The sequence below is a fragment of the Nelumbo nucifera genome, chromosome 3, assembly GCF_055504915.1.
Source record: "Nelumbo nucifera cultivar China Antique chromosome 3, China Antique-T2T, whole genome shotgun sequence".
NCBI classification, from domain to species: Eukaryota; Viridiplantae; Streptophyta; class Magnoliopsida; order Proteales; family Nelumbonaceae; genus Nelumbo; species Nelumbo nucifera.
The window spans coordinates 20,768,400-20,789,925 of NC_142651.1; the positions used below are offsets into that span (position 1 = coordinate 20,768,400).

The 21,526-nt window shown below is 35.4% G+C and overlaps 2 protein-coding genes across 3 annotated transcripts in view; one reads left to right on the plus strand and one right to left on the minus strand.

Annotated features, from left to right (window-relative positions):
- Nucleotides 1–201: 201 nt before the first annotated feature.
- On the plus strand, nt 202–7,196 carry LOC104600944 (protein Dr1 homolog). Its single transcript, XM_088899580.1, has 6 exons — nt 202–520; nt 621–686; nt 2,515–2,604; nt 5,730–5,824; nt 6,646–6,714; nt 6,815–7,196. The coding sequence occupies exons 2-6, from the start codon at nt 632–634 to the stop codon at nt 6,971–6,973; spliced, it is 468 nt and encodes a 155-aa protein (XP_088755706.1). The 5' UTR covers nt 202–520; nt 621–631; the 3' UTR covers nt 6,974–7,196.
- A 3,115-nt stretch (nt 7,197–10,311) lies between these two features.
- The window catches only part of PPC4 (phosphoenolpyruvate carboxylase 4), a 37,942-nt gene continuing 26,727 nt past the window's right edge, over nt 10,312–21,526 (minus strand). The window contains exons 11-20 of one of the 2 annotated variants that reach the window (XM_010264143.3): nt 19,113–19,186; nt 18,646–18,933; nt 16,644–16,769; nt 16,433–16,534; nt 16,206–16,352; nt 14,671–14,769; nt 14,087–14,175; nt 13,561–13,687; nt 13,269–13,475; nt 10,312–11,312 (exon numbers count right to left, since the gene is read on the minus strand). In XM_010264143.3, coding sequence (XP_010262445.1) covers nt 10,488–11,312; nt 13,269–13,475; nt 13,561–13,687; nt 14,087–14,175; nt 14,671–14,769; nt 16,206–16,352; nt 16,433–16,534; nt 16,644–16,769; nt 18,646–18,933; nt 19,113–19,186 — 2,084 coding nt within the window. In that variant the 3' untranslated portion in view covers nt 10,312–10,487. The remainder of the gene's footprint in view (nt 11,313–13,268; nt 13,476–13,560; nt 13,688–14,086; nt 14,176–14,670; nt 14,770–16,205; nt 16,353–16,432; nt 16,535–16,643; nt 16,770–18,645; nt 18,934–19,112; nt 19,187–21,526) is intronic. The other variant, XM_088900922.1, reaches the window with a different exon arrangement.

Genomic DNA, 21,526 nt, shown 5'->3' on the forward strand with positions numbered 1-21,526 from the left:
TAACCCCAGCCGTTGGATGTCGCCGTGTTGACGAAAGAGTTTACACAAACAAAGATTAGGTGGTCCTGTAATATGACAATTCCTAGTTTCCTCGAAACATCTAACCATTGATAAAGAATAAAATTAAAGTGATTTAAATATCATTAAATGCTTCGATCTTAACGCTTTCTTTTGCCATTGGCTAATTGGCTCTTACAATTTACAAACGCAATTTCTTACAAAATATAATTTAACAGAGATTCGAGGGTATTCCTGTAATTTAATAAAAGAAATCGATCTCTCCTGTCTGTGCCCTAATCGCCTGCAATCTTCTTCTCCTCCCTCGTTCCCCAAATCTCCCGCCCTTCTAATATGTATCAGTGAGCTATGATTCTTCCTCGTTTTTCTGGTTTTTTTGCAACTGGTTTCTTCTTATTTGTTTCGAATTGGTTCTTCTTCGATTGATCGGTTTTGATTTCCCTTTTTTTTTGTCGTGGGTCGTCGGCGACACTATTCATTATTGATATTTTTCAGCAACTAGGTAAGATGGATTTTAATCTACTTTGCATCCTATTATAAGCCCTTGATCTGTGATTTTGGGTTTGTTTCTGGATTCATGGTTACTTTTTCTCTGGTTGAAGGTTATCGCGGGATGGAACCAATGGACATCGTTGGAAAATCGAAAGAGGATGTTTCGCTACCAAAAGGTAATTTCTTTATATCTTTCTGTAGATTAACTTGAAAATCTGAAGAATTAATTTTTAGGTTGTCCTCCTCTTTATAAGTTATATTTATCATTGCATTTGTGAGCCTTATAATTCATATTTTCATCTGTTAATCCTGATTTACATTTCCGAAGAAAATTTCACGAATGTCTTAAGACTAGTTCATAGCAATCTCCAGTTCTAGCCTTACTTCTGAGGTTATTTGATACTTAGAGTCAGGGATGACTTCCTCACAAAGGAGAAAATTTGAAAAGAAAAAAAGTTTGTTTTAATAGCATTCTAATCTTGGTTGCTGGGTGACACTATCAACGGGAATTTGTTGTGTAGATGCGCTTTTTTTTAACGTGACAGTAGACTGGAAACTAGAAACAAACTATCTTTTTATCTCTGATTTCATTTCCCTTTCTTTCTTTTTGCTACATAAACTATATGGTTATATGGTTTCTGTGCACGGTTTCTTTTAGTTTCCAAATTTGTAGAAGTGTTTTCTATGGATGACATGACTCCTTTATCAGTGTTATTCTATCTTAGAGTTGCAAAAGTTCCATGTCAGATAACTAGGCAAGTGTTTGTGCTCTTAACTTAAATTTTATGTCTTGCTGTTATTTTGGGGGATCTAGGCTAGGAGAAAGTAAGCATAACTTACCTAGTTAAACATTTGTTTGGGTTTTCAATCTACCACTGAGCTAGTATTTTGGAATGGAATACCATGTTTAACTGTGTATTCTAATCTTTGTAAGAATTTTATATTTTTAATCAATAACAGTCTGTGTAAGAATTTTACTAAATGTTATAGTAAATATATAGCATAAAAATACACATAAATGATTTTATCTTAGAGTTTGTCATAACTTTGCCTTGTATGTTAGCAATGCTAAGCATACAAGTTTTCTCTGTGCTTTAGAATGCACTGCAGACCATATCTATGAAATATTGTGTCATTTTAAGTGGGTCTATGCACTATCTGTATAGCTAGGTTCTACATAATATTCTTGATATATGGTGTAAGATTTGTATGGCTTACAAGAGAACAAATTTGTATGCTTAGTATTTTTCATGTAAACAGTGATAAATCTCTCCTCCAAAAAACAGACAAATATTCTTCAATTGCATTCCAAGAATCTATTTCTCCTATTGTAATTTTGACCTGTCCAGTTCACTGGGAAACTGCCTCGAGACTTATTTAACCAGGTTGGTACATCTCCAAAGTTTGTGGGGTCTTTGGATGAGATTGATCTCGACATCAATATGCTGTTTCTTTTGTGTTCTTTATCCTCTATTTTGATTAGACAGAATTATTAGGTTTTATCAAATCACAACCTTATTTCTAGCTATTTGTGTACATCAATGCAGAGATGATTAATAAATATCACTTATTGGGCTATTTCTAAGGAAATCTGTATATATGCATGAGCCTCATTATTTTCTGTGAACCAAAATTCTTAATGTTCCGATTTTCTGACTGAAAAGAAGTTATATTTTGGGGTGTCATTGTCTTTGCCTTGCCTCGGATCTGATGTCTGTGCCATGAGGTACTTCAACTATTACAAGTCTAGTAGGGATATTCTGTTTCTTATTGATTGTTAATGGAACATGATAAAGCATAAACATTCTTTGTGTATTCAGTCTTGCAGAAGCAACATACTAGTGAATGGGAACCTCTTATTTGATTCAACATCACTTCCGATATTGTTGAAATCAAATGCAACTATTTTAGACATTAATAATAAAAAAATTATCTTAGACAATATGGAACGAAGTCAAGATTTTTGTTAGTGATGTATTTATGCGAACTTGTTATTCCTTCCAGCAACTATGTTTAAGATCATCAAGGAGATGCTGCCACCAGATGTTCGTGTTGCAAGAGATGCTCAAGATCTTCTTGTTGAGTGTTGTGTAGGTGAGTAAACATCTGCAGAATTATGGATGGACTGATATATCCATGCCATGTGATTCTTTCTTAACACATGTAACTAACTGCTGCCCAGCGGGGAGATGTTTTATGGATTGGAGTAAATATAAATCTTCATGATTATTTGTCCTTCTGAACCCCTTTATTTTGACTAGTTTCTTCTAGAATATTCTGATATTCATCAGTTCATACTAACAGTATTCTACTTTGACATTACATTCCTTTATCTTTATATTGATGCAAATTAAAGAAAAAAAGTAATCATGCCATTATAATTATATATCATGATGATGTTTAGTGGAATTCACGTTTAGCTGACAACATTTATCAGATATCTAAGATCAGGTTTTGTTGAACTGGATCTTGGGGTAATGAGGTCCAATGCATCTTAAATTTAACAATTGGAGAAACAGAACATTTGGCTTGATTTGATGTACATGAAAGAAGACCTGCTTATTTAACACCATATATATTTTGCTTGCAATTTCCATATGAAACCATGAGATGGCCATAGTTTCACTTTAAATATAACGAGTGTTTCCTAGGACTGCAATGGTACAAGAAGCAAATTCTCCATTTTGTTTCATTTGGTGGATATAACCTTGTAACTTTGAGATGAAAGTTATATGTAAGGGGATTGAAATATTCTATTTAGTTTTTGCATTCATAGAAAAGGTTATAAAGAAAAATTCTATTTAGTTTTTCAGCAATTCTCCTTTAATGATTTATGGAGAAACTGGTCAGCAGTAGCAAGGTGCTCCTCCATTAAGAATAGGGCAGTTACAAGGTGGCTTCCTCCGTCTGAAGGATCTTTGAAACTGAACTTTGATGGGAGTAGCCTGGGCAATCCAGGACCCTCTGCAACTGGGGGGGGGGCGGATCTGAGAAATCAGTTTGGAGAGGTTGTTCTTCTTTACTCGGGTCCTCTGGGATTTGGAGATTGTATTATGGCAGAACTACTAGCTGCTGTACAAGGGGTGCACTTTGCAAATCAATTGGGAATAAAACAACTAATTATTGAAGGGGATTCTAAGGTGGTGGTAGGCTGGTTGAAAAAACCCAAGAGTGCTGTGTGGTGCTACAAGAATGAAATTAAGAAGTTCAATTGGCTAATAAGGAATATGTCAGTTTCTATTACAGTGGGTAGGGAGATCAGCAAATGCTTTGGCTTATGTGTTAGCCAAGCAAGGGGCTAATAGGGAAGATTTGTTCTGGGCTCAGTTATAAGTTCTGCATTTTATTTTTATTTTCCTTATAATCTGTTGGGGGAGGCTGCAGCTCGCACTTCTCCAAGGGCTGTTCTATGAGCTTACAAATCTAAATCAATTTCTGAATTAAGAAATATGGCCTAGGCTTGGCAAAAACATAAAAAACACCATCCATTTCTAGGCACAAGAGAGTAGTGTTGTTTGACGTCCTATAGGGCCTACTACTTTCACAGCAGGTAGTTAAATATTTTCATGATTCCAATAAAAAATTAGTTAAACCAGTAAGAAGTGATCTGTTACAAGTTGAAAGGGCTAGATAAGCTAGGGGCAGACCAAGAAAGACATGGGTTGAAGTAATGAGAAATGATTAATGGCCATAGTTCAATAATCTATATGGCATTGAATAGAACGGAATGGTGGGACAGGATTCATGTAGCTGATCCCATATGGTTGGAACAAAGCTCAGATGATGATGACTTCAATTGATAACATTGGTAGGACTCGGGCTCCTATGTAAGTACCCACTTAAGAGTCTCATGGACACAAACATGGAAATCAGAATTTCATGTGTATCCAGGAATCTGACTCAAGAAAAAACAAGGACTTGCAGGCATATCTATAGAACAGTATAAACTATTAAAATAATCCTTTTTTTTTTTATTTTAACGTTATATACCTATATAAGTGGTCTAGAACTTTATATTTGTTACTTAATAATGGTTTCTAGAAAAATGACATTCATTGGGTATATTGGTTATTTATTTATGTTAAATGAGAAAGTAGATAAAGGAAATATTATATTGAAATGTCCATCAAGAATCCATGGAGTGTTGGAATCCGACACGTCCAACATGGACACTTCGTCCACTTAGGATAGTCTACACAACACTTTAAGAAAGTTTTTTTTATTGGTCTACTATAAATTTTGGAATTTATTGCAGCTAAATATTTATTTGTATTAGAAGATTGTTATTTCCCTTTAATTTTTTCACCTACAGCTATTATAGGGTTCAAATTCTTAGTTTTATGTTTATTGAATCAAGCAACATCTACCAAATAGGGTTTCAATTACTAGGTTCATTGGTTTCTGAGTCCCTGATGCTGATGTGGACCTGGAATCAATGTATAACTCAAGTTCTGTTTTGGCTTTTGGGTATTCTCAGATCAAAACCAGACAGATGTGTTGGCTCTGCTACTAGGTAAAAGGGTAGGGCAGTCTCATAGAGCTATAAAAATATTCATATAAGCTCCAACTGCATGGAGCTGAACTCTGCAGTTCTGAAATAAACAAACTTGAAACTTAATAGTCAGTAACATTTGTGTCTGTGACAGAATCAGAGAGCTGAAACATAATTAGTATATGCCTATTATCTACTATTTAGAAAAATCTGATTTGGGATGGTGCATATACACAGTCTTTAGTCTTTACATATTGGAACTCATAATTCATCTTCTTATTCTGAGGTCACTTTAGTTTCATTATGCAATATGGCAGAAGGGATAATTTATTTACCCTTGTTTAATGGAAAAAATAAAAATTATGAATACTATTTGTAGGGAAAAGTGCAATACACAATGTGGTAATGGATATATGGGTTTATGTGATAAGATCACTAAGACACATAATCTAGAGGATCCCCCATCATAAGGGTAGCTTCGATCTCCCTTGTCAGCTATCCACATCAAAAGAAACCTACAACTGCTGAAGAGTCATATAAAACACAAGATACCGTGCACTGCCAAAAAAAGATACCCTGCAATTTCTTCTATGCAGTGTCACAATATGCTTTTTCTTTTACCCCTATGCTGTTCAGTATCACAATATGTTTGTTTCTATCTTTTCTCTGTACTTTGTTATGCATTGTGAATCCTTGTAAAATTATTGACCTTATATGCTTTCTGCAGAATTTATCAACCTCATTTCCTCCGAATCAAATGAAGTATGTAGCCAAGAAGAGAAAAGAACAATTGCACCTGAGCATGTTCTGAAGGCTTTAGAGGTTCTTACCCACTTCATTTTCATGTGTAAATTTAAGTTTTCCTTTTCGCGCTCATGTTACTCTTTCATGTTTCTTCTGATGTATCCACCTAAAATTCATATTTTAGCCCTTTATTTATTTATTTATTTATTTATTTTGATATCTTGTGAAGGGCTACACAACAGGGGTAGCCTATCCCCCAACCCATAACTCCCCCCTCCAACCCAGGTGCAGGCAGGATTCGATCCCAAGTCTCCGCTATGACCAGCAGGAGACCTTACCAACCAGCTGATTGGCACCTTGCATTTTAGCCCTTCAATGTTAAGTTGCAGTATTTGATAAATAGTAATTGATGTATGCATCTTTGTTGATTACCTTCAATGTACTCAAAAAGAGCTGCTTATGCAAAGAGCTATAAGTAAGATTTTAAAGGGTTGTAGAGACAAGGCTTTTAAGGAAAGAAATAGAATGAGTACAGAAAAGGGATAAAGCTGGTATAAATGTGACTATACTGTTTTAGAATTAAGAAAAGATGGGGCTAAAATGAAGCAACTTGAAGGCAGTCCTGAATTGGCCAACAGCCATTTGCATCTTGAGCTTTCCCCATGCAGAGAACTCTGAACTTCTTACTTTGCTCATCTGCCATCAGATGTTAGGAGTCTATGACACTAGTTCGTCCATAATTTCCTTACTAATGATTATATTTGTCATTACAGCACTACTGCCCAGTCCTGTATTAAAAGAAAAAAAAAAAAATCAATTTTGGCAGATTACAGTTTACCAGGTTTATAGACAGATTGTCATTAGTTTGACTTGTGATCTGTTTATAAAACTTGTATCAGGTACTTGGGTTTCACGACTACATTGAGGAAGTTTACGCTGCATACGAGCAGCATAAGCTTGAGACTTTGGTAAGTGTCTTAATAATAACTATTCCTTTTCTTCTTTACTCAGTTGCAGTTAGTTTTGTGAATAACATACACCATTACCCGTGTTTTTTTCTCTGGACAGGACTCGCCCAAAGGTGGTAAATGGGGCAGTGGAGCCGAGATGACCGAGGAAGAAGCTTTGGCAGAGCAACAAAGAATGTTTGCAGAGGCACGTGCTAGAATGAATGGTGGGATGACCATCCCCAAGCAATCAGAATCAGATCGGGGCTTGGAGAGTTAAGGATTTCTATTGGATATCCTTGATGGTTTCATGTGGATTTTGCTTCTCCTGTAGTCTTCTGTACATAAGGCCTTTGGAGATGCAGCAGCCGTTAGTAGATTTGCACTCTTTTCTGTATCTACCCCTGAATTATGTAAAAAAAGAAAATGGCAAACATGTTTCTATGTTTATGTTTATATGCCCCTTAATTTTAAAAGTTACAGAGTTCGGTTGAAGGTCGAAACCATCGTTTCCTCTTGCCATAATGCCATACCTATAGGCTATAGTTCACTTAGGCAACTAATGCAACACAAATGTCACCATACAAGGTTTTCCTTCACCTCCAAAAGTTTAAAGAGTTTGTTTCAATTTGCTTTCTGCCAGAAAAATGGCCTGGAAAGAATTCAAGAAGCATAAGATTCGCTTTCTGTAACAAGAAAACATCTTTTTGCTCGTTTGGTCATGCAGATTTTCCAACATTGTCAGAGCCGTTAGATGAAGTAAAAGTTGACCATTTTATTATCATGAAATTGTGTTGAATCCTTCAAGCAAGTTTTTTTTTTTTTGAAGATGAATCCTTCAAATAAGTTGAGTTGTGACGAAATCGCTCTAGCTTCACAGAGTTGACAAGGGCAATTTCGTCCATCTAAGTTGCTTCCAAGTTTAGATATGCTTGTTAGTAAAGCTGGTACTTGGTACTTTGGTAGAAGAAGAACCAGGTCGTGTCTCCTTTCCTTAATTTAACCCGTCTAGAGCTCTATCAAAAATTTCAATATGTTCCATTGCCCGTTTCAACTTTCACCTTCAGGCCTCAGTTGAAGTAAAAGGAAGCGCACCATCTATGTATGATGGTATAGATACATGCCCTCAAGGGGCGGGGCACGTCTTCATAGGATTTGCCCCCACAAGTTTCAATTGGGTCCAAAATTAATCATGCATTAAGTTGTGAATTATTAAAATGTGCGTTTATTGTGTGTTTGTTCATGGTTGTCTTTTTGCATAAAAATTAATTAAGTTTTATATATTTGCAAAATTGGATACATTTACAAAAAAAAAAAATTGCAAAAATGTTGAGCACGAAGAAAAAAAAATTATTAAGACTAAAATACCCCTGATTTAAAAGCCCCCTATGATGAATTTGCAAAATCCATTGAACAACTGATGAATAGAATAGGCATTAATAGTTTATGTGTAACAATAAATAGAGACATTAAATAGTTGCAAAAATATTAAGAATGGAAGAAATTGAATAGTAGTGGCAAAATTAAAAGTTGAAGTTGCACATTGAGTTGTTACATTCGGGAGATTATATAACTAAAGGAAAGAATTACTATTCATCTTAAACTAAGAAGAAATTGAATAAATTTACAGCAAAAAGGAAAAAAATCCCAAAATGAATAAAGAGTTCAAGAGGAAAATAAAAATAAAAATAAAAATAGAGAGAAAATAAAAATAAAAAATAGATCTCTCTCTCTCTCTCTCTGCTTAAACAATGCTGCAAATGTACAGGATTTGGATCTTTTTTTTATTCATATAGGATTCGGGTCATTGACAACATGGGAAAAAAAAAGAAAAAGTATAGGATTAGAATTATATATAGTGTCCAAATTTGAACCGTTAATATTTGGATTTGAATGAATTTTAAATAGGATTGACAATATTGGACACGATATGTGAATACAATTTGAACACAAGTGGTTTCGGGTTTACCTTAATCATACAATTTGACAAAATTGTATCGACCCCGTTTTTAATACAATTAATAAGCATGTTGATTTCAAATTAACCACTTAACTTGAAAATGACCTATTTGACCCAACGTTTTTAGATCACATGTATTGTATCTTTAGATGAAATGCTATTATGGTAGATAGCAGATAAATATAACATTGAATGGTTTTTATGAATTTGTTTAGTTTATGGATGATTGAATGTGTATTTACTATTTAAGTTACTTCTTGTTTAATTTATACAAGTTAATCGTGTTGATTTTGTGGGTTACATAGGTAGTGTTATGATATCTGTGTAATAAATAAGTTATCTTCATGTTTGAAAATTTGATACGATTAATTAATCATATTGTATTCGACCCATATATTTGAATGCCCTCACCTACACGACACAACCATAATACAAGAACAATAATTTCCACTCTTAATTTTAACGGTTACTCAAATCAAATTCAGGTTGGATTCAAACTTGCATTTCAACCGTTGGGGTCATTTCAAATCTTAGAAACAGCCTCCTCCCCCCTCCCGACCCCACATTGGTAGGACTAGGAGCCTCGTGCACTTGAGTCCATAAATGATCATCCACAAGGTCCATCTCCACTACTTGTTACCAACTGAAGCGGCTGAAAAATATCAATTCTGAAGTCAGCATTGTCATACATGATGACCGCTGAGCTTTTTTCTTTGCTCATTGCTATCCTATTGAAGCCCACCGGGTTCAGAATATTGAAGCCACAACTCTTCTAGAAAGCTTTCAGTTTACTACTTCTCTTGAGATCACTTGGGCTATTATTGAAAGTGATGCGAAAGTTCTGATTGATCTCTTGTTGGAGAATTCTACATCTCCTTGGAGTGTTTGCACACTCATCCTTAGTTGCAAGAGATTTTTTTAGCACCTTCTTGATTAATCAGTTTGGGCACATGCAATATTTTTTTCAATATTATACATCATATAATTTAAATTTTCATTTTTTATGCCACAATATTATTCTTTAGGCCATGGGTACCAGTCGGGCTTGAGCCTGGGTTATCTTCAAATTTGTAATTTAAGGTAACTTTTAATTTTACACTTTCTATGTTTCAAATGCATTAAGATTATTCTTTATTTCAATCTTAAATTTAATTTGTAAAATTTGTAAGAGTTTTCTCAATATATCCAAGCCTAACAATATCTTTCCACTGTATCCATGCATATCCAAAGCATACCGCAATACATATCTACACCCAATACAATATATGATTATGATATTACCATGTTATGTTTATAAAGTGTTGGAAAATTGTGTAAGTAATGAAAAATTCATGTGTACATTTAGAAACCAAAATAAATCTTATTAAGACAAAATACTAATTTAATATACTAGTTTAATTGTTTTTATTTTTTATAAATCTCAGTGGTATTCAATACACTGATTTAATTAATTAATTAACCATTTAAGATGATATGGTGGTAGCCAAGTGAAATTTTATAAGATGTGATTTAAAAAAAAACAAAATTATTTTTAATAGATTAAAAAAATAGTTATTAAATGGGCGAATAAGGTTCCAATCCTTTAAATTGTTTATGATTTTAATATATGAAATTAGAAGAGTGGGTTATTCAGTAACATGCTATTTCATGGCAGCACGTTTGCATGTGAGCATCTGTAACCTTTCAGCATTTCCAAATTCCAACTTTAGGAGTATCTTATGCCAAATACAAATCCCATGGTACTTAACCAAATAAGAAAGGGAAAACAAAACACCAGACAGCTTACCTTTGATACCGTAATGAGTTACTTTACAACTGAAGCTCCTATATTCGCTTAACCTGTGTTTCTCATGCCAGCAGCTATTCCATTGATGGTGATAAGAAGTGCATCTCTAAGTTTATTGTTATCTTCATCACATCGCAACCTCCTCAATATTTCCACCTGTAACATGTTAATTGGGTTGAGATATGGGAGCCTACTCTCTATTAGTCGTCTCAAGCTCCTGTTGTTCTCATACAGCTTCTCATGGCCACTAACAAGCAACACATACTTCTCTGTTGTCAAGAGTTCCCTCCTTAGCTCTATACCAAGTTCCTTCCTGCTCTCTGATACAAGAACTTCATCATAGTGCTTGGCTATAGGGATGTCAGCCTTTGCCAATACCATCTCTATAAGGTCAATGGTGGATTGAAAGAGAGGCCATTCTTTGTACATTGCTTTTAAGTCCTCTGTGTGTCCCTTCTCGCATGCACCCTTGAGGCCAGCACCAACCCCAAGCCAAGCAGGAAGCACAAAGCGTGTTTGGGTCCATGCAAACACCCATGGTATGGCACGAAGATGCCCAATTCCTGTTGAGCTTCTTCTCCTTGTTGGTCGACTTCCAATATTAAGAAAACCTAGCTCAGCCTGTGGTGTAGCCTCATTAAAGTAGGAGAGGAATTCTGGGTTGTCATACACGGTGCTTCGGTAATTATTGCTACTTATTTTGGAGATCTCTTCCATAAGATTGCGCCATTTATCTTCTCGAGGTGAGGTTGGAGGACGAAGAGTGGCAAGCAGTACAGCTGTAGTATATATTTCCAGCTGCCTAACAGCTGTTTGGGGCAGTCCAAACTTGGCTTGCACCATCTCACCTTGTTCTGTTGAGCGGAGTGTTCCCTGCCAATTCAAAAGAAACACCCAAATTATTACCACATAAGATCAAACTACAACGAGCGATCCTACAATGAGATTCCTTCATCATAACAGTTATGGGTGCCTTCCCTCTGCCATTGGGTGCCTACGTATAGAGAATTGGGACCCACCATCAGACAGGTCCCACTTCAAAGATCTCCCATATTAGAAAACAACATGATCAGATGATTTAAGTACATTATCAAGTTAAAATTCAGACTCTATCAGATGGTGCGAGTAATTTTTATTAGGACTTGAGAATAAATCAAGAATTTGACTCGTATGTAATCTAAAATTGCCGGCTATACATTTTCAATTGAAGAATAATCTTGCTAAAGATCTTCATATCTGAATGACTGGGTGCAACCCACACAGGTAGCACTTGAGAATAATCCAAGAATTTGAACCTTGCATGTTGTCTAATATTGTGCCAGCCCTATATAGTTGGGATAAGTCTTGGATGATGATGATGATGATATGTCATCTAGTATTGCTAAATGATGATGATGATGATGATGATGAACCTTGCTATATGTCATCAAGAATAATCTTTGTAAAGAATATCCCAATATTTTTAATGTAAACCCATATTTTATGGATCTGAGTTCTCTATGCATGGGGCACATATTATTCATAGGAGTGCACCTCATGGCTTTTATGACGAGGATTCTTCATTGTAGCACTTCTCCCTGAACAATAGATTGTTAGCCAATAGCCATGTGTTTTCATATTTTCCAGCCAGACACTAGATACAGGTGGAAACAGTTTAGTGTCTTACAAAAACCAGATTTTAGAGATGGAGAAAATATAAGAGAGAATGGGAGAGAGATTATGAGGCTTGAGGTATTAATGCTTAATGATGGGGATATCAACGGAGCAGGTTAGGGGTAATTGCTTGGTGTAATCGTAAAATCTCAAGCAGGAGTGATCATTTTCAGCCCAGTCCAATCCAAAAATTTTGTGCCAGGCCTGAGCCCAATACTTTAGGCCCAGCCCATAATCATTCATAGGAACATGGGAGAAGCTCCAATAGGTGATAAATGAGAGGATGTAGACTAATATGGTTTGGTCATGTGCATAGGAGACTATCAACAGAACCTGTAAGAAGTGATTTATTACAAGTTTAAGGGGCTAAAAGGGCAAGGGATATACCAAGGACATGGGTAGAAGTGGTTAGAAATGATTAAATGCCAATAGTATAACAATGGATATGGCATTAAACAGAACAGACTGGCAAAACATGATTCATGTAGCTGACTGCATATAGCTAGGATAAGGCTTGGATGATGATGTGCCATTTTATTTTATATTTAATATTATATATAAATATTATAATATGATACACAAGATAATTATATATAATATATTACACTACATAAAGTATAACATAAATTTCATACATATATTTGTTGTTATATATTGTATATATTTAATGTTTTTTTTATCAATAACAGCACTTTTATTAAAAGAGATATTTGTATATATTTAATGTTTTATAATATATTTAATACTTCAAACTTGAAATGCCTAGCCTGGTTCAGGCCCATGAACCCATGATCGCCCCTAATCTCAAGCTGACAAGCATGAGAACGTGGGTTCAAATCTGAGAGTAACCACTTAAAAAAACTAAAAAAAACAAAGGTTAGGACTGTGTCCAGTCCACCCCTCTCAAGACCCTAGATAATCCACCTCATTCCTATCGGGATGGCTTTGGTATGAATCTAACTAGGTTCAGGTCGAGCTAAGTAGTAGAATGCCAACCATCACAGGTTAGAATATGATGCAAGACAGTACTAAATTATCATGCCAATATGACATTAAGTATTTAAAGCATTTTATATAGATATAGTGCTTTATGTGGATATCAAGTATTCTTTTATATTGGTGTAAAAGAAAGAAACAAGCACAATTGAAGTTTCTTAACTGAATAGGCAGACTTACCATCACAGAACCAGGAGGTTGGGATTGTATGGCAAGATAAGTGGGTCCACCACCACGACCAATACTGCCACCACGCCCATGGAACAATGTAATTTTAATTCCATATTCTTTACAGGCAGCTATAACATCTTCTTGGGCTTTGTAGAGTTCCCACGCTGCAGTAAAGCGCCCAGCATCTTTACCAGAATCTGAGTACCCAACCATCACCTGTCCACAACTACATTGTAAGTTCCACAAACCCCATGGAAACTCGATAAAAGAATCACCATGCCATGCTCAATGCAGTACAAACCTCTTGGTGCCCATTATGGTTTTTTATTATGTGCTCCCGGTACCAATCAATTGATAACAACTTCCTGATCACTGAACCAGCTGCTCTCAAGTCTTTTACTGTTTCAAATAAGGGGACCACCCGCAACCTGTTCCAACTTTCAAGAATGATTTAATTAACCAGAATGTATTAATACTCTATGCATGACTGTATATGCAACACAAACCAGGGATAACATGTGAAAGTGAGTACATGTTAGATTTCAGCAATCTAACATACTGTACAATTGATTTGAGGGAAAAATTCATTGGTTTTCCCTTTTGTATTTCCTCAAAAGCATCTAAAGATATTATCAGATGTATCAAAGTAATGCAACTCATAGATCAAAGGATTCCCTGCATCTTGGATGTAGGCCAAGATCAGTAGATAGGTGGCTAATTCTTGTATTCCAATGCTTTCTGGAAAGAGAATATGGGGCTCAATAACTACAAAGCTCATTCATCAAAGTAAAAAAAAAAATGCTTGGGTAATGGGGGCAGAATCTTACGTTCCCTCAGGGCATGGTCTTCCAAGCTCCCCACTAAGGGCAAGCCGGGCATCTTTCTGTAAGAGCTCCACAGCAAGGACATCACTTGCCTGTCAAATTTAAATATGAGTCAATGTAAGTTTCTGTAGGAAAGAGATTAAAGGTAAAAAACAACCACTAATATACCCCGACAATTGGTTTACCTCAACGGTCGGGTTCGACATGGGTTTGGCTCAAGCCAAACCTGACCAAAGTCACATTAACTCAGACCCAACCTGATCCGACTAAATGGAGAGAGAGAGAGAGAGAGAGAGAGAGAGAGACTATCGAATCCTATGCAACCTGTCCCATATATAGTACATCTATACTCAAACAAGCCTATATACAGGTTGGGCCCAGCATGGGTTTACCTCAATATGAAACCTAGTTAAGACTTACCTGACCCTATATTTGGGTCAGTGCAGGTTTACCACTGACATCCCTACCTAGGAATTAGCTTAACTACAAAAAAAGAAAAGAAAAAGAAAAACCTTGCTGTTACATGTATCCGTTAGTTTTCTTACAGCCACAAAACCAAAAATTTAACATCAATGGTCAACACATACATTAGAGGCCATGGAAATCACATATGCTCCAAGAGAATCACTTCCTAATTCAGCTGCAACACGGAAGGTGTCCAATACTTCTTTCACATCTGGAGCAACCTGAAAAAAAATCAAAAAGTAGGAGTAAATTGACTAATGAGGTCCAAGTTTCCAACTCCATATTATGGAAACTGTTCTTTATGTAATAAAGTGTAGTTCCAGGCAGGAGATCGCACTATCAGTCTATCCTATCTTTCAATAAAGTTCCAACTTAATCAGCATACTGAAAGGTGAAAACTCCAAAAGTACTTTCTTCATAAAGAAATTCCTGGACAATGACACTTAAAACATCGAGAAAAACCAGAAGTACAGAGCTGGATAATCGAAGGAAACAAGGGACTCTAGATATAGTTATATATATGCACAATATTTTTTTACAATAACTGTTGAGGATAGCTTTAGAGTGATAAGTGTATTTGGTCTAAATTTCCCTGCACTCAAATAATCAAAACAATACATTCTTGTTATTTGGCTATGGTAAGTCCCAAGAGCAAAATCATGGCAACCCTTCTGCTCTTAGGAGTGCCATCTCTAAGTTGTAACCTGTAAACATGGTCAGGTTGACATTATATTTTTTTATCAATAACTCACAGATTTCATTAAAATTAGAGAGAAAAGATACAATAGTACAAGAAAAGGGAGATAAACTCTCTTATCTCACCTATCCAAAACAAAAAGACGAGAAAAAATTACAAGATAGCCCAGAATAAAGAGTCCCTAGTCGCCCCTTGTTTAGCTAACCCATCAGCAAAGGAGTTGCCACTTCTTTTAACCAAACCCATCTTCACCTCAATATTCTTAGTTAAAACCAATTGAATTTTCTCCTCTCATTGCTGTAGTTCCAAAAATTAGCAGTATCATTTTTCAGCCAACCCACTACCAGTTTAGAGTCACCCTCTATGACCAATTTGGTGATGTTCAGTTCAATTGCAATGGCATCCATATTTCTTTTTCTCATATCTTGTATACACTGAGAACTCATGCCTTTCAACTGAACCACAAAATGTAATAGATAAAGGTTTAAATGCATTGGGAAACAATAAACAGGTGAGTTAAAAATGTTTGGGTATGATACAGCCCTAAGTTCACAAAATATTATCATAACCTCAAAGTTTTCTGTAGTAAAATGTTAGTACTGAGTCAGCCCCGGATTGTATTTTCAATCTGATTTCGGTTTATTATTAATCCTGTCTTTCAGTAGCAAAAAAAAATGTTAGTATCATGTAATGGATGTCTCGTACTCTCATCCTCTGGCTTTATGCATTCATAGAGGAGACTGGCTGCAATTCAGAGTACGTAAATGAAACTAATGAAGTGTCAGGCAATCTACTTTGTAGAGCTAAATAGTACAAACAAGTTCCTGATAGAGAAGCCTAAGCACATAGTTTTGTTATTTCTCAGGAATGAATAAGATAATTGCAAAGAAACATTGTCTTTTCTTCCAATCCCATAAAGCAAATATAAAGCATAGAGTTGGACAATCAAATTCAACTCACATGTATGGTTGGAGGAACTAGAGGTCTCTTTCCCTTGAGTTCCCTAGTCAAAAATTCCAGTTTTCTTTCTTCGTCCCACTCACTATAGACACCCATGTCCAAGTATTTAGCAATAGCATCCAAAGTTTCAGTGTGTCTTCCAGATTCCTGATAAACGAAAATGGAAAACTTAGTGTAGCTAATTAAAAAAGTAACTCATGCAACTTAGAAACCAAAATAAAACACACCTGACGCAAATCAAGCTTCATTAATACCATCCCAAAGGTAGCAACCCTTCGGATCAAGTCTGAAAGACGCCCATCAGCAAGGACTCCAGATCCACATGATTGCTGCAAAAGATTGATTACATACATCAGTATAGAATTATATAGATTGTAAATTTAGAAGAAAAAAAGCAGTTAAAAAAAGGTAAAGAAGGCCAATAGTCCATCTAAATACCAGGGACTCGTAGCAGAGAAGCAGTGGTTCCAAAAGTTGATCTGTCGTCTGATAGTAATCCCAATGATCATGGTCACAGGGAAGATCCTCAAGGAGAAGCTCTAGCCGTCTTCTTGTTCTCATAAGCTAAACTCAGAAGGTACATTACATGTTTATAAACATATCATATACAGAAATAATTTATTTCAAAGTTAAAATAGCACATTTTGCTTTTCTAATTATAGCAATGTAATATATTGGTAACCCAGCTATGATGATGGTGATGTCGATGCATAGATAAAGTAGATAAATCAGTAGATGAGATTTAACTGAAAATAAATAGAACTTGAACCATCTATATTATAGGTATTTATTTTGCGGTAAAAGACTTAAACCTCCCTTGAGGTTTCTGGTAAATACTGAAACCTCCCCTCACTTTTCAAATTGGACTAAGGCCTCCCCTGTTATAGTTATGTCTAATGGGATCAACAAAAAGTCTTTTTTGCCCTTACTAAGCTTATAAATTTTCAAAATAGTGGAACCCAACAGCAGTGATTATCGTTGACTCCTCTGAGAAAAAATGGTCACTAGAGACGAAATAGATTCATTGTTTTCTTGCTTGCTTGTATGAGAAAGCTGTCCCAGAAGTATAACCTCTGCCCATATATAGACCCACCATGTTCTCAGAAAACTGAAAGAGAGAAGGAATCATTAAAGAGAAGTAGAGAAAATAGAACAACCCAAAAACAGAAATCAAGACAAAGAAGTTATCAACCATTCTCTATGGCCCTGAAAAGTGTCATCCCCATTATTTGTGTTTATCAGTTACTTAATAAACACTTCCAAATCCTCCTTCACCCAACACATGATCCAGCCTGAAATTCTCTGTTATTATCTTTAGCTCATTGTAAGAGAATGCAATCAATGGACCAACACATAATTCACTGCTTTTCTGGAAAGTAATCAGAAAGAAATAACGTATCAACTATCAAAATAGAAAGATAAATAGTAAAGGAAAAATATCTCCCTTCTAGAATAAGTATCAAAATTATATTTAGTTTAAACATGAGAAAATACAGCCTAGATGACTAGATTCAAAAGCCAGTTCTAAGCAAAGCCCGCTTATAGAAAATCAGACCAAACTTTTAAGTGAACATAAAGGAGAATAAGAAAATAGAACCTTTTTGTTAAGTTTGAATCAGAAGGTCACATAAAAACAAGAAAATATTCAAAAAACCTAATCTGATTCTGTGAAGAAAACTAAGAGCAGGAGACCGAGAGAAGAAAAACAAAAACAGATACAAAACAAAAACCAAATATCCAACAATTATGAACTTTACTTCAATATAGTGGCAAACGAAACATAAACCATATTGAAATTTCTTATGGAAAGTAAACAAATCATATTGAAATTTATCAGTTATTTTCTGAGTCATTGTCAAAGGAACACAAAAGGGCAAATTTGGGTGTTCAAAAAAATTAGCAACATGTGATATCACATGGTAATGGATTTGGACGGATTGTTAAAGGAGGGGAGGTCTTTGTCTGATGACGTCATCCCACAGGAGTCCAATTTCAAAAGTGAGGGAAGGTTTCAGTATTTATGAGAAAAGGGAGGTTTAAGTCTTTTACCCTTTATTTTATCTGGTCAAAGATAATAAGGTTATTATCTCAAATCAGTATGTATGGAATCTGGTTACCTGCTCTGCTATCCAAGGTTCAAAATATCGATACACCCCGATATGGTGAAAGGGGTGCATTGGTACTTTTAACCTTCCGCTTTTTACTTTTTTTAGTTTATTTTCAAAATTTCGGAAGTTGGCCATTTTTATGTTATCTAACTATTAAAAAACAATTTTCTTAAGATCTATTAAAATAAGCACCTCAAATGAAAAGATACAATATGATACGAACGACATGGAGCATATTGTGTCGAAAATTTGAAACTTGCTGCTATCTATTTAACTGAAATCTAGCTAGTAGCTACAATGTCATTATTGAGGCTGATCAAAGATATTGTTACCTTATCTTTTACATTCCCAAGCACAATTCTATAAGGAGCTATTCCAGGACGTTGAGGTAGGCTTGGCTCTAGAAGTTTCTGGAAGCTGGACCTCCCTATCTGAGATTCTGCAAATCGTTTTGTCTGAGAATGGAGTTGAATAGAGCTAAAAGAAGCAGCCCTTGGAGTCACAGCTGACTGAAGAGTACTAGAAGAAGTCAAGGTGCTTCCTGAAGCTACATTTTCATTTTCAAATGCTTTTTGCATATTTTGAGTAGATGAAACATCTGAACTTGAAGCCTGATCATCCTAGAATTTTAAAACCATATAAATTAAACTATGCAAATATCAATATTATTATAGTTTTAAATTGTGCAAATATAAATGTCAGACATCACATAGTTATCAGTTACTGATCAAAATAATGTGTGTGTGTGTGTGTGTGGCATAGACAGTTCAAGTTAAAACCATCATGCAGATAAGCTTACCTGATGATTTGTTGGCATGAAATTAGTGCCTGGGAGTTCCAGTCTAGGATATTGGGAGTCCCCATCATTGCATTCTACATGAAATAAAACCCATCAAAAATAAAAATAATCAAAGATGTCCTATGATGGATACATTAAACCCCCAGTCTAGCAAACAAATAACCAGTCCAGAGCTAAGGAAAATCAGGAAGCGATTGGAAGAATTGCACACGTATAACTGCTGAAAAATGAGGAAATACTGGCTAGCATCCAGAGTTTGAACCCTCCTAGCCAAATTAAAAGTCGTCAGTTTTCCCTGGGTCAGACTGAAGCAATTCATACCAGTATACCACCCAAAACAAGAAACCAAGTGGCAAATCATTCCTTTTTACGAAGATACAGAATAACTAGTTAAATCAATCTCGCCATTTTGGGAGCAAATAAAAATAAATACAAACATATCTATTTGAAATTAACAGGACAGCTTAGACAAACACGCCCTTTGAATATTACAAGTATCAAATGAACTTGGCTAATCAACAAATAAGTTCAGCAATTGAAGAGAAGGATAGAAGAGAAGAAAGGGAGATGGTAGAAAAGAAGAGAGTTCAGTTTGAGAGAGGAACAAAAGTATGAGGCATCTGCCTTTATATATGCTTGAATTAAAATTGCAAAAGAAGTGTGGAAAGGTATGGGAGAGGTAGGATTATTATTGGCTAATTAAATTATTTAACAAGATAATGAAACAAAAAGGTGTCTGATGAATGGAGAAAGAGTATTGTGCTGCATATATTTAAGAACAAAGGTGATATACAAAAATGCAATTACTATCATGGGAATATGGGATTAAACTCATGAGCAAGTATATCAGATAACCAATTTGGGTTTATATCTAGGAATAAACAGTGGAAGCTATCTTTCTTTTGAGACAATTGATAGAAAAGTCTAGAGAGAAGAAGATAGATCTTCATATGGTGTTCATTGATCTAGAGAAAGCATATGATAGAGTCCCTAGAGATATAATATGGTGAGTCTTAGAAAAGAAAGGGGTTCCAAATAGGTATGTAGACTGAATTAAGGATATGTATGAAGGTAAGGACCAAAATATCAAAACAGGTCAACACACTGGATGGGGCGTATCGCCCTGTATCTTTGGCCGCCTTTTAATTTTCTTTTTATTTTTAGTTTTTTTTTAATTGGTTCAGGGAGGTCCATTTAAGGCCTGTCTACCCCCTGAAACAGGTGGGAGCCCAAAACACTCAGTGTAGGGGCATATCGAAGGGTGCAACAAACAATGTTAGAGCACCAGTGGGAGAGACATCAGATTTTACAGTTACCATGGGTCCTCACCAAGGTTCAGCACTTAGCCCTTATTTATTTGCATTGATCATGGATGAATTTACTAAACATACTCAAGAGGAGGCCAATGGTGCTTGTCATTTGCTGATGATATTTTTTTTAATTCATAAAACTAATGAAGAATCAAATGCAAAATTAAGTTTTTGAACAAATATCTCAAAAACAAGAGATTTTAAAATTAGTAGGACTAAAATAGAATATATACTACATAAATTTAATAACTATAGGAATGCAAATCGGGATACATTTTGGATTGGAGACTAAGAGATAACTCAATGTGACCTTTTCCAGTACCCTGATTCAATATTTTATAACAAGGGATAGATTGAGGAGGATGTAACCTATAAAATTAGAGCAGGATGGGTAAAATGGAGGGGTGCACTGGATTCTTATGTGAAAGGTGGATACTACTTGGGTTAAAAGGGAAATTCTATAAAACAGTTGTAAGCCCAGCTATATTGTATGGAGCCGAGTGCTAGGCAGTCAAGAAACATGTCCAAAAAAACTGAGTGGTAGAAATGTGTATGCTGAGATGTGTGAGTGGAAAAACTACCAAGGATAGGGTCAGAAATGAAGTCACTGAGAGGAACCTAAGAGGCTAGGAGTAGCTCCAGCCATCCAATAAGTAATAAAATGAGAAAAAGTAGACTAAGATGTTTTCGTCAGAAATGAAGTCACTGAGAGAAACCTACTAGGAGGCTAGGAGTAGCTCCAGCCATCCAATAAGTAATAAAATGAGAAAAAGTAGACTAAGATGTTTTCGTCACATACATAGAAGACCACCTACAGCACCCATAAGAAGAAGCAATCTGTTACAATCTGAAGGGGCTAGAAGGTTAGGGGTGGAACAAAAAGGACATGGATCAAAAGTAATAAGAATGATTTAAGCGTCCATAATTTAATAATGCATATGACAACTTGACTTAAAATTATAGAGAAAATGACCAGAATACCCATGGTCATACAGTACAGCATAGATATGGATAACATATGAATAGAACAACAACCTCTGAACAAATAGAGTTTTCTGATAAGCAGTCAAAATCACAGAAGAAAAAGATGCTTAACTGCTCAAT

Coding starts and splice junctions, on each gene's coding strand:
- LOC104600944 (XM_088899580.1), top strand. CDS start 632: ATGGAACCAATGGACATCGTTGGAAAATCGAAAGAGGATGTTTCGCTA. Junction 5,825..6,645: donor ATGTTCTGAAGGCTTTAGAG/GTTCTTACCCAC, acceptor AACTTGTATCAG/GTACTTGGGTTTCACGACTA. Junction 6,715..6,814: donor AGCATAAGCTTGAGACTTTG/GTAAGTGTCTTA, acceptor TTCTCTGGACAG/GACTCGCCCAAAGGTGGTAA.